The 13,523-nt window shown below is 42.0% G+C and overlaps 1 protein-coding gene across 1 annotated transcript; it reads left to right on the top strand.

The window, feature by feature from the left end:
• The first annotated feature begins 788 nt into the window (after window positions 1-788).
• Window positions 789-10,073, top strand: KBTBD8 (kelch repeat and BTB domain containing 8). The gene is made up of 4 exons (XM_030283080.4): window positions 789-910; window positions 2,136-2,346; window positions 2,974-4,088; window positions 6,396-10,073. The coding sequence occupies exons 1-4, from the start codon at window positions 895-897 to the stop codon at window positions 6,857-6,859; spliced, it is 1,806 nt and encodes a 601-aa protein (XP_030138940.1). The 5' UTR covers window positions 789-894; the 3' UTR covers window positions 6,860-10,073.
• The last annotated feature ends 3,450 nt before the right edge of the window (window positions 10,074-13,523 follow it).

Genomic DNA, 13,523 nt, shown 5'->3' with positions numbered 1-13,523 from the left:
GGGCAATGAAATGGTCACTTGTGTGCTGCAGTCATTTCACAGCTCTGTAGGACAGGTAGGGCTGATCTGGCTGCCCACAGCGTGCTGGGGTCACCAACCCTGGAAAAATTCAGAATATTCTTGGTGTAACAAGCTTTCAGACCAAGTAGCCGATTATTGGTTCCTATTAAAGTTTAATTCAGCCTTGCACATCCAGTGGTCTCACATCCTGCCCCTCACCACACCCTTGGAGCATTAGGCATTCCTGTGTCCCCAGGTCAAATATCTGTGCGCAATGCAAATGCCATTTATATGAAGCTTTAACAGGTGAGTGACTGTCATGGATTTCAGAGCAGCTTGCAGAGCCAACACATCTCATTCTGCCCTTCAGAGTTCCAGGGAACACTGTGCAGAACTGGGTGAAAAACCCACGGCGGCGGCAGCTCCGGGTGCCACCCCCGCTCCCCTCAGCGTTTGCCCCGTGAGACACAGAGAAGTGCGGGATTTGGGGGCGGAGGGGGTAGTTTCCCCCTCTGGAGAGGCAGTTCTGCGGGTGTCCCGGCTGAGGGGGAGCACATCGCACCCCGCCGGGACACGGCGCTGCCGCTGCCCCGGGGCCCAAAATGGCGGCTCGCCGAGGCGCCGCCGCCTCGTTGCTACGCAACCGGCTGGTCCCGCCTCCCCCGGGGAACTACAACTCCCAGCCATCCCGCTGCGGAGGGACTACAACTCCCGGCAGGCCCCGCGCGCCAAGGGCTGCCAGCCCGCACTACATGTCCCGGCAGGCAGCGGGGGCGCTGACCAATGGGCGCGGTTGATGCTGCGGGGTGCGCGGCCGGCGGTGAGCGGGGGAAGCGGCGCGGTGACATTTCCTGCCGGGCCGCCCCCGGAGCCGCTGCCCGAGCGGGGCCCAGGATGGCAGCGCTGGGAGGTCGGTGCGGGGCCACGGGGGAGCGCCCGGTGCCACACGGGGGGGGCTGGTGAAGGGTACCGGGGCAGGGTGTTGAGGGGTGTCTATGGGGAGCGGCCGTGAGGGGGTTCGGGCCTGTGCTGTGTGAGGGGGCTCGGGGTGTGAGGGGTCCCCGGCAGGGCAGCGGGGCTCGGCCGTGGGAGCTGATGGCGTGGGGGGACGGCTGCTGTGTGTGGGAGCGGGGCTGAGCGGGGCAGTGTCTGTGTGAGGCTGAAGGAGCTGTCCCGTGAGGGACCCCCCTGCTGGGTGAGGGGAGGGGGTTTGATGAAAGGCTTCTGTGAAAATGGGTGTGCTCTCTCGCTCCTCTTCGCCCCTTTGTGTTGCCTAAATTTTGTCGGAAGCACTCTGTTGCAGTCAGCAGCTTTACCTGATTTGCAGCTCTGGCCACCTAATGTTTTTCTTTTCAGCTCGCCTTTGTTGTTTTTGTTGCGTAAAAATTTTGGTGCTATTACGAAACAGATTTTTGTGCTTGAGCTATTGCTCAATTTTCACTTTGGGATTTACTTCATTAGGCTTATCGCATGTTATTTAGCAGCATATGCTCTACTAAATATGTTTCCACGGTCATATATCAGCTCCTTTGCACCTGAGAAATTTCAAGTTATAATTCTGTTTTATTTGTAGAGAAAACATGTAACTGTATCTACAAATTTATGTGAGTTTAAGACGTATTGTAGAGCTGTTTCTTCATGAGCCTGTGCTCAGCCATTACTTGTGTAAGGCAGGAGCCAGTTCCTGTTTCAATGTGAAGTTAAATATTTACATACAGACTTGTGTAATGGTGGGGGTAGTTTGGGGACTTATTTTATTCCTCTGTGTCCCTTTCTATTTTACATGTCAATATGTGTTGTGTTTCTTGACTTGATTTCCCCTTCCCCAGTTGTGTGAAGTATTTGTATTGTTTTTCTTAATGGATATAAACTCTACAGGGGGATAGAACAGAACTTTACAATTGCATGGTAACTGGCAAGTACATTGTGAAAAGGAAGAAAAAGTATTGAGATCTCTTTATGTATTTATACACCCATGACAATGTTTGGCTTGCTGTTGAAGGATGATGATGCTGAGAAATTATGGAATATGAATTTGTGCTTTTTTGGGTTTTTGGCACGTGCATGAATTTTTTTGGAGGCTTTTTTTTTTGTTATTGGCTGTTTTCTGTTAAAGTTTCAATTTTGCTTTGTAGAACCAAGTCAGTTTTCACAAACACTGAACGGAGTCCCTCCCTCAAACCAAGTCGGCAGTGGAATGGACCCTTTCCATGCTTGTAGTATTCTCCAACAGCTGAAGACCATGTATGATGAAGGACAGCTGACAGACATTGTGGTGGAAGTGGATCATGGGAAGACATTCTCCTGTCATAGGAATGTTCTTGCTGCAATCAGTCCTTATTTCAGGTAAAACCGTCCATTGTTCTAGTGGGGATCAAAGCAGGCAGAATATTAGTGTAGGTATGATTTTTTTGGTTTTCATTTAATGAAAATAAGTTCTGTGTATTTATAGATAATATAGTGCACCTAGCAAGTAAAGATTATTGTTCTCTTAAGGTCAATGGATTATCGTGTTTGTTTCTCAAAAGAAAGTTTCATTGGAGACAATGTCACACAATTTTAAACCAAGCAAAACTGCCCCTGGTACTGAGGATATGAGAGATACAGTAAGAACATATTGAAACAACTTGTTTTCTTCTCAAGTTACATATTTTAGCGTGCTAGAGTATGCATGTGAAATAACTTGTTGAAGGTTAGATGCAAAGACTTGGAAATGTCAAGATCTTTGCTTGTAAACTCAGTGAATTTTAACATGGGGTTAGTGAGATAATTTAGAAGTTCCACTTTTGATTCAGTAAGTGTAGAAATGATCTTAGATTTAGGTGCCCCAACAGGAGAGTTTAACACCTGTGATAAATGTGATTGTGCTGACAGAGGGGCAAAGGCATTGGGACTAGGTGTGCAGTCTGTTTAATTTTGTGCCAGTAGCTGAAGGCAATTGCAGACAAACTGCTGGGTGTTCCTGCCTTGCAGATCGATGTTCACGAGCGGCCTTACCGAGAGCACGCAGAAGGAAGTTCGGATCGTTGGGGTCGAGGCAGAGTCGATGCATTTAGTGTTGAACTATGCATATACCTCCAGAGTAGTGCTGACAGAGGCCAACGTTCAAGCTTTGTTCACTGCAGCCAGTATCTTCCAGATCCCTTCCATACAAGACCAGTGTGCTAAATACATGATCAGTCATTTGGACCCACAGAACTCCATTGGGGTGTTCATCTTTGCTGATCACTATGGTCATCAGGAACTCAAAGACAGGTCACAAGACTACATTCGCAAGAAGTTTCTGAGTGTCACCAAAGAGCAAGAGTTTCTTCAGTTGAGAAAAGACCAACTGATAAGTATCCTCAACAGCGATGATTTAAATGTAGATAAAGAAGAACACGTTTATGAGAGCATTATAAGGTGGTTTGAGCATGAACAAAATAAGAGAGAAGTGCACCTTCCAGAAATATTTGCCAAATGCATCCGTATGCCTCTGTTGGACGAGACGTTTTTAGAGAAAATCCCTCCCGTGTTTGCACAGGCGATGGCCAAAAGCTGCGTACAGAAGGGACAACCCAGTGCCAATGGCTACACACAGCGGCTTGGAATGACCGCTTCCGAAATGATCATATGCTTCGATGCTGCCCACAAACACTCAGGAAAGAAGCAAACAGTGCCTTGTTTAGATTCGGTCACAGGGAGAGTGTTTAAACTATGCAAGCCACCAAATGACTTGAGGGAGGTGGGAATTCTGGTGTCTCCTGATAACGACATTTACATTGCGGGTGGTTACAGGCCGAGCAGCAGCGAGGTCTCCATCGACCACCGGGCCGAGAGTGACTTTTGGATGTACGATCACTCTGGCAATAGGTGGATTCCCAAGGCTCCTTTGCTGCGGGCCAGAATAGGCTGCAAGTTGGTTCACTGCTGTGGGAAGCTGTACGCCATCGGGGGGAGAGTTTATGAAGGAGATGGGCGCAATTCCCTCAAGTCTGTGGAATGCTACGACAGCCGGGAGAACTGCTGGACAGCTGTGTGTCCCATGCCGGTGGCAATGGAGTTCCACAGTGCTGTGGAGTATAAGGATAACATCTATGTTTTACAGGGTAAGGGGGGTTGACTGCCTCTGTGGTGGTTTATTGGAAGTGGGGATTGTTCATTCTGTGTTTTCTTAAGCAATTTGGAAAAACCCCGTGGGCAATGGGATACGGTGGGGGGAAGAGGGGGGAACGAGGAAGAGGGAGGTTGCTGCTTGAATTCTCATGTCCTGGCAATGTGTCACTAAGTTGTAGTACTGAGTTATTGCACAGATGGCATTTTTGGTGGTATTCTGAGTGAACAATACAGTATTCAAATTAATTCTGAAAATTCTTTATTAAATATTTACCTGGGTGAAATGCACCAAAGCTGAAGAAAATATACTCTCCTATGAAAAAGCAGTTGGCATTTTACTTGGCTAAAGCTGAGAAAATTCCTGGCGTCTTTATTCTTGGAGACTTGTAAAAGTTGATTAATGACTTCTAAGTCTTCATTTCCTGCCCTACCCTGCTTTCTGAAGTCATCTTAGAAACTAGAAAGAGATAAAGTATGTCTCTTAGTTAACTCTGTTTCTTTGGTCAGTAATTACAGTACTGCCTTTACATTCAGTGCACACTGAGAAGTGCTGAGACTGGTCTGAGGCTGTGGTCAGAGGCCCACAAAGTGGGAAAGAAGGAAGGAGGGGGAGGTGTCCCAGTTTTGTTTTGCTGAGGGCCACCTCTGTAAACACCTGCACGAGCTGGGGTCTCAGATGCACGCCAGCTCCTTCTTGGGTCACTTCATACAAAGCTGGACCGCGGGGAAGAAACAGGATAGACAATACTGTAAGATCCTTATTATTTACCAAAAGAAGTTAACATTATTTCTTGACTTTGCATTCATGATCTTCCATATGATTTGCAGTTTTCTTCTTCCATTGTATCTGTATCATGTTCTGCTCTTGTTGGTTGTGGCCTTAAATAGTTCTGTTGTGCTAAAAAGTTCTCTAAATCTCTCTCTCTTGGGTCAGATATCTGCTTTAGGTATTTAGAAAGGAATGCTGAAGAATACTGAACTTAGTATTTGTTATTTTAATGTTTCTTAGTACTGATAAAAAAAAGGTGGATGATATTATTATAACCTATAGAGTAAGAGTGCTCTTTGTTCACAAATTTTAGCTGCACTGATTCTGTGCTTCAGTGCTTTTAGTGAAAACTGACTGCTCATACAAATAAGCTACTTCCTGTGCTAACCAGCAAATTCTAAAGGGTAGTGTGATGGGTGGCTAGAAAAAACCTTGAATGAGTTGTATTGTAGTACAAAGAGGTTAGCTTTTAGTAATTTTTCTAGGGAAAACTCCTAAGTTAGATGTAGTCAATAAGAATAAATGGGAGTGGGAAAATGCCTATGGAATGCAAGTGTCAGTCACTGGAGATTGCACTGTGGAACAAAACTGAATAATTAAAATCAGTATTATCTGTAAGACTCTATCTCTTAAACTCTGTTCCACCAATTTTACTGTCTCACTTCTGTATTCTTTGTTATACTTGAGGTGTTCGGTCACACAACAGCTTGGTTAAAATTCTTAAGATAGCCAGGTGAAATCATGTATGATTTGAATGATGCTAATATTTGGCAGATGTAAGGCCTTTCTCCCACTGGACTTTACAAAAGTCAAGGTGGTCTTTATCCACGTTCTTTTCATGAAATGTACAGAGTGTGAGTTTTTGGTCGTCTGAATTTCCTTTATCTGCAGTCTGTAGCTGCTGCTGTGTGCACTGAGCAGCAGAGGTGTTTTATCTAACCACAAACCTAGCCATGAATCAGTAGCTTCATACAGGTTCTCACCTGGCCTCCTTTCAAGCAAATCAGCCTAAATGTGTAACCCAGCCACCTGATACCAGTAGCTTCAAAATCTGAGTGTGGTGTAAGATACAATTCAGGGTTTGAAGATTGCTAAGCCTGAGCAAATAATTGTGAGACTCCCTATCTGCAGATGACACATTGTTTCACTCTTTAACATCTTCACAAATGTACTTCAAATGTTTCAAGACTGGAATCTTGATAGGTTTTGTCCCAAATTCTTTTTAGAATGCTTTAGAAGTAATAAAGGATACCTTGAAACTCTGTAAAATGTGTTTCTGATATGATTCAAATTCCCTCTGCTTCAGCTGAACCAGAAGCTCAAAGTAGGTTTTAGTCATGCTATTAACGTTTTTGTAAAGCACCAAAAGGAAAGCATTTGATGGTGCTGGGGTGTTTGTTTTGGCATCCAGGCTCTAGAAAATTTAGAGTGTTTCTGTCTGTGGAAGAGCATACTTCAGAGCTTAATTGCTGCAGAATTGTTGGTGTGGAAACAAAACACGAGTTACGTTTTATTTTCCCTCTCTTTTCAGGGGAGTTCTTCCTTTGCTACGACCCTCAGAAGGATTACTGGGGATTTCTGACCCCAATGACTGTGCCTAGAATCCAAGGCTTGGCGACAGTGTACAACGACTCCATCTATTACATAGCTGGCACCTGTGGCCACCATCAGCGCATGTTCACCGTCGAGGCCTACGACATCGAGCAGAACAAGTGGACTCGAAAAAAAGACTTCCCGTGTGACCAGTCCATCAATCCATACATAAAACTTGTTCTCCTCAAAAACAAACTCCATCTCTTTGTCAGAGCTACTCAAGTCACTGTTGAAGAGCACGTTTTCAGAACCAGCAGGAAGAATTCACTCTACCAGTATGATGAGGTCACTGACCAGTGGCAGAAAGTCTACGAGACTCCAGACAGGCTCTGGGATTTAGGCCGGCATTTTGAATGTGTTGTTGCTAAATTGTATCCGCAGTGTCTTCAGAAAGTTATTTAAATTCTTTTTTTGGTTTTTTTTTGGTTTTTTTTTCAGTAACAGGCCTTAGTGATTTCAGTGGTAATTTGATGCTAGAGAAAACATGTCTTAAAAGAAAACAAAGAAATTCTGTCAGTATTTATTGTAAGATGAAACAGACAGTTTTTTGTATATGGGGATGGGTGCTCTTTAAAGGTTGCAGTCTGGGGAGGGACTTATTCAGTTTCATATTTACTGATATTTTCCTGGGAAATGAGAAGGAGGTTACAAAGTGCAATTATCAGCATTTTTTTTTCTGGTAAACACTTAATCATGTCATACTTTAGGTTTTTTTTTGTGGTACAAGCAAATTAAGTGGAAGAGCCAGGATAACTATGCACTACAGTGGAAGAAAATCTAGCATTAATAATTAAGGATGTCCAAGATGTGTTGAAGTGACTTTTCTTCTTTTTCTCTTTTTTTTTTTTAATACGGGTAAAATTTGAGGCAATATCACTAAGTTTTGTTGCTTTTTTAAAAATTTTATTTAGATTGAAAGTACATAGAAAGGAATGGTAGATCCTGATTCATAATGATCTCTTCTTTTTGTACTGTTTTTGAAGTCTGCTAAGATGTTTGTGATGTTGTTTGTGCACTGCAATTTGGAAGAAAAACTCAAGTCAGAATTGGATTGTGGAGTACCTTTGCCCCGGATGGAGGCCTGTTCATATTGTTGTACCAGTTCCTGTCTGTGGATTTCTGTTGAAATTGAGCTTAATGAGAGTGGGGGAAAAACCCCAAAACCTGTTTTTTGCCACATAGGTGTAGTGCTGTAAAAACTTTTTTTTTAACACTGATTAAAAACTTTTTTTTTCCACCCCGTAAAGGGCTTTAACCCAAAAGTTGATGGTGCTAGTACATTTTTAATACTTGTTTGTCTGAACTGGGCCAGCCTTCTGCTACTGTTTAAGACAGCCTGTTATTTTCCATGGAGTGTGTGTCTGTCTTCAGGCCCTGTCCTGTCATCAGATTCTTTTCTAACATAACATTTTTACTGCAGTGGTGTTCTTGCACAGAATGGTGACAGGATATGGCCTTAATAATACTGATTCTCTTTTATTTTTTCTCTTTGTGTGGAGTGTTCATTCTGTCTCCACTACAGTACAGTGCTATGTGCAGAGTTGGCATGTGCTCTGGTGATTTGGAAAAGTGTGGTTTAACTTTGCAAGTTGTTTTTCATTTCTCTTTGCAGTCAAGCCCTCAACTATCTTCTGTTTCCTTCTGATCTATAATGTGAAAAAATTGCACTACTGAGCTGTCAGGATTATCCAGTGTATTAAAGGAAAATTGACAATAAGCATCCATGGCTTAAATAATCTTAGGGGAAATACAGAATAAGGAATATATTGCAACACTTGTCTTTATGTATTTAACATTTAACTTATTTTTAAAAGGTAATTAAGTTCAAAGTTCAGCCTCTCCTTCAGTAGTGAAAAAGAAATTTAAAAGGGAAAAGAGGACTCCTAAAACTTGCCTCAGCTGTAATTTACCAGGTTTCTTACAGCTCTGCTTTTTGCAGAGCTTTAAGTTATCTTACTCTTTCCTGTTTTTTTTTTGTTGACCTAAGTAAACCAGTTAACTTGACATGGCACTGGCCATCACTGCCTGAAAGTGCTTACCATTATCTGGCTTAACAGCTGGTATTTCAGTCAGCCAAATATTGAGCTCATTGTTTATCCCCCTGGCATGGCTGAGGATTTGGATAATGTTTGTTTACTATGTGGTCTTCCTGTTCCCAAATGGAATCTTCCTAATACATGAAAATAATCGTCTGGTTCTATTTATTAATTCTTGCACAAAATGTTTGAGAGGCAAAAACAAACAAAAAAACTGTGAAATGAAAAGCAAAATAAAAATGCCTCTTTGCATTACATACCTCATCTTCCAGAGATTCACCAAACTCTTCTTCCAGTGTGAGCATCTGCATTTTGGTTTTTTTCCTGAATTTGGCAATTCTCGCTAAGACTGCATTTTCCAACAGTGTTGAGGTGTATTGTTTCTTTGTTTAGTTTTCTTCTGGATAGTTTTATCTATATGCATAGCCAAGAATAAGGGGTTTTCTTACAAGTACAACTAATTTAATTTTTAACTAATGATCCTTAGTCCTTGGCTAGCTCTCTTTGCGCTGTTGTAGGCCTCTAGCTGCAAGCTTTCTGAAGCACCCTCCCTAACAGTGTTGCATTTGTGTGTAAGACCATTTTTTTTTTTTTTGCAAAGTGTTATGTAACTTTTTCATTGTTTCTTTGTTTGTTTTTCTTTTTTTTTTTTTGAGCTTGGTTGACTATTTACAAGATTTCTTGCTGCTTTTTGACAATCTATATTTATTTAGTAGAACAAATTTCAATATATTACTTGAAACTATGAAATAGAATTGAGTTAGCAGTTGACTGGTCATGTGATGTATAGAAGTACAATATGCTGTGGTTAATTCTGCAGTAGGTTTGTTAATTTTGTTTATCTGCACTAAAGTACGAAGATCTCCATTCTGTTTAACCATTCAAACTGAGGGTGTGATCCAAGTCTGTCATGTGTTTGAAAGCTAAATCCTGGAAATTGCTGTGGGAGTAGAATATACTAAATCTTTTGCATGAGGAGTTTGTTGAGACAGTAATGTAGCTGTGACATTTTGCCAATTCTTAAATGCTTCTACGTTATGCTGAAAGTCAGATTCCTGGTAAAGTTTTGCTTTAGAGTCAGGCTTAAGTAAACTTGCACAGCACAAAAAAAAAAAAATTGCACCAAAGGTACTGATAATATTTGAACAGTAATCTGTACATTTTGCTCATTTGGATTTTTTTTTTTTTTGCATTTGTTTATTTCCCTTTATGAAATGAATTTCTAGTGTTGTAAGAACTTAGGTGAGTGTAAATCTCTTCCAAAATTAGTTACTTTAGAAGGAAACATTTTGTAATTTCCACTTGCTTCCATCAATGAAATTTAGAATAACTCAAAGCAGTTTTGGTGCACCAGACATGCAGTGTGTGTATGTTCTACAAGAGATCCAAGAGCTCCCTGTTGGCGAGGCTGTTGAGAAGTGGCATCCAACATTCAGTGCTCAGGTATGTTAGTAAGAAGTACTGTAGTCCTATGAGGGCAAATGTGTGGATTTTTAAACATTTTGCCATAATTGCACAATTTTGCATTTTTACTTAATGTCATGTTATGTTTCTTAAAATAAACCTATTGTTGAAATACAGTGGAGTTCAACTGTTTTGTGACAAATCTGTGTGCATTTTAGTAAATTTCTGAAAATTAATCTGATGTATTTTTGATGTTTGTTCAGTTCTTCTATTTCTGCACTTGTACCTCACCTGTGTGTAATGTCACTTTTTTTTTTTTGATGTGGAAGGTGTTTTGTTCTTTTGTCTCATTCCTTGTGGCTGTTCAGGTGTAACTTCTGGTTTCTTTACACACAGGCAACGTGGTCTTTGCCTTCCCTTTGTCCATGCCTTTGTCTGCAGCTGGCATTCCAGCAGGAGTGTCAGGTGGGGCTGGAAAACCCCAGCTCCCTGTACACTGAATTTCCCAGCACCCTTGCTGCAGAGCTGAGAACGAGAGCCCCTGGCTTTTAAGGCAAAGCTACAGCATTATTTGTGGTTTATATTAAAGGATCACTTCCTTTGGGATCTAAAATAATGCAACTTGATGAACAAGAAATTGGGTAAAATGGGCAAGACACTTGTGTGAGCAAAAAAGGAATTAAATTCCTGCATAAGCAGGAAACACACAGGCGATGGAGCCAGGGTCAGAACGAGAGAGGGACAACCATGCTCTTTGATTCCCTAATTTCTCTTTTTTCGTGGCAAAGAACAGATACAGGGATTGTCCCCCCAGTGCCCCAAGTTCCTGTGGAGCTCTTGTGAAATCCTTTCAATGCTGGCATTTTACAAAGCCGATGCTATAACAGAGGAGGATGACTTTGCAGGGTCAGGTGCAAGGAGGGTGAGCAGATAACCGAAGGAGCTGGGGAGCCACAGGTTTGCAAAATGATTATACTCATTTAAGGATTAATAAAGATTTTCCTTCTTTGGGTACTAAAGTAAATTCCAATGCATTTTTTGAAGAGAGAAATAGCCGAGCCCTTGAGAGATTCTTTCTGCAGGTGGGTGGTGGAATTATTTGCTGGGCATTTTTTCCTTTCAGATTTCCTTTTGGAAGTGAGTTGTGCTATTTTGGAAGCATCTGCTGAAGGACAGGCACACACAAACCCCTGCACACCCCCTAAAGCAGAGTAGCATTAATTAAATGAACTTATCCACTGTGTTTGTGCCCCAAAGCTGTGCAGTGCATGCTGCCTGCAGGGGAATATCTCACAGTTTGGCACTCATGTGCAGCCAAGAGGTGGGGAAATAACCATCCAGCTGTTGCTTTCTCCTTATCTCTTTGCACATGTTCTCCCCTCTGGGCCTCTCGAAGATGGAAGAGCGAACCCAGCAAAGCTGGAACCTCCCTCATTTCTTAATATCTCACTAAGGTCCCCGTGCCTCCCTGCTGATTTTTGTGTTTTACACAAAATAATGATGCAAATATCCACTCTAAGAGGCAGGTATTTATTAACTTTTACAAGGATTATGTGATCAAGTTACTTAACAAGTAGAAGCTACAAAATCAGCTGATTTCTAACATCTCTCCAAGAGGAATTTCTGAAGTACCACAAAGGTGTTTGTCAGCTTTCCCTTTCAGAAGGTGCTGGTGGGGTCTCTTTGTTTTCAACTAACCAGTAGGACACAAATCCTGTACAGACTCTACATCTTTGAAAGCTTTGGCCTTCTACAAAATGCAATTTAAAGCAGCCTCCCCCTGAGGAGTGGAGGGGCTGTGAGTAGACAGTGAGAGTGATGGAGCACATGTACAGAACCCTAAATATTGTATTTCCTCAATAAAAAGTGCTAAAACCCCCCATTTGGAGAACATTTGGCTGGGTTTGACTGTTTTTGAAGGATAAGGAGAATTCCTGCATGTCACAAACTTTGAGTGAAGAAGGCCTAGATCTGCCTGAAGAGGAACTAAAGGGAAATAGGAGAAGCATTATGCCCTACTCCTTGTAGCACCTGGATGATGGGGAGACCTTCCCAGCATGGAAGGACCTCTGTGTAATTCATACAAGTGGGTCACAGCTGTCTCCTCTGCCCTCCCTCTTTGTGTGGCTGTGAGCCAGGGCACAGCCTGGTCCCAAAGCCACGCCAGGGTAACAGGACTGGTTGTTTTGTGCCCAAATAACCTCAAGCTGCTGTCTTTTAACAGATCAGCTCCACAATCCCCACATGCTATGTGTGTATTTAGACCTTTAAGTGTCACTGAGTGCTAGCAATGATAACATACCTGTAAAACATCAACCTAAATGATGGCAAATAGATCTGTTTTACGGAATGCCCTCTGTGTTCCCATGTCTCCTTAGATCTGCACGTGACCCCTGCGTTGCAGCCCTCACTGTCACACAAGTGTAAGAACTGTGAACTCTGTGCTCACTTTGTGCCAGCTTTTGATCCTTTTGTTTAATGATACATATCTAATTTTTTATTATCTATAAACCCAGTTCTAAATTTCATTAGTTCAATTATTTTGAAGTCAAAATGGTATGTGACACAATCAGTTGCAGAAAAAGATTTGGAGATAAACCCTTAAACCTTTCCAGATTGGTTCAGTTCATATTCCTTCAGTAACAGATTTCTTTATTGATTCAGAAAAGTTCAGGGGCAGGAATAATTGGTGAATATCAAATTAGCCTTCTCCAACAGCCAATAAATTAAGTGCTGAAATTGTCTTTATTCTGAAAATTTACATTTTATTTTTCCTAAGTAAAAGTTATACAACATTTTATATCAAAACTAGTATATGGAGAGGAAGTGTTAAGAAGAAAGAGCAGTTGGATTTGTCCTTCAAGTTCAATTTTTCATAGGCCAATTAAATAGTAAAGGAGAGTTTCTGCTGCTTTTGTCCATCCCAGCCACAAGGGAGGTGTGCAAGATTTTCCAAAGTGATTTTGAAGAGCAGTCTCAATAGTATGAATTGCTATTGTGTCTGAAGTGCACTAGAAATGGTCACAGCCAGTAACTATCAGCAAAAACCTTTTTAAATTAGGCAATTGCTGCTAACACAGAGATGGAAGGAGGGACAATATCTAACAAAGGCAAATCCATGTTTTGATTTGGTAAAGCACCAGTCTAAAATGGCTCAGTGGCAAGAGAACTGTTGAGTATCCAGAAGCAAAATATAATGTACATCTTTGGAAGTGTTGAAGTTAATTAATTCTGAAAGCCTAAAGGGATTTCACCCCTTGCAATGCCATTCTATTTAATGCATTCTTCCAACACTCCATCTTCAGGAAGAAATGACTCCCATGAACTCTAGGTCTGGTGTGGTTGCATTCTCCTGGACAGGCAGCTCCTGGTGCCCTCCCATGGTGTGGAGCACAGAGGACCACATGTACCTCCAGCATCCTGTAACAAATCCCCACAGCACCTATAACTGCCTTTAAGGATTTACTCATTTCAGAAGACAGAAAAAGCACCACATATGCTTGTTATATTTCCAGCTGTAAAACATTTTTAGAGAGAATTACTGGTAGGAGCCACGACTGGTGATGCAGAAAGAGCAGGACCACGAGATCGATCAGCCCAAGGAATTGGAAATTGTTCCCTGACTC

Source organism: Taeniopygia guttata, chromosome 12 (genome assembly GCF_048771995.1).
Source record: "Taeniopygia guttata chromosome 12, bTaeGut7.mat, whole genome shotgun sequence".
In the NCBI taxonomy this organism is placed as follows: Eukaryota; Metazoa; Chordata; class Aves; order Passeriformes; family Estrildidae; genus Taeniopygia; species Taeniopygia guttata.
This window is presented reverse-complemented; position numbering and strand designations above follow the sequence as displayed.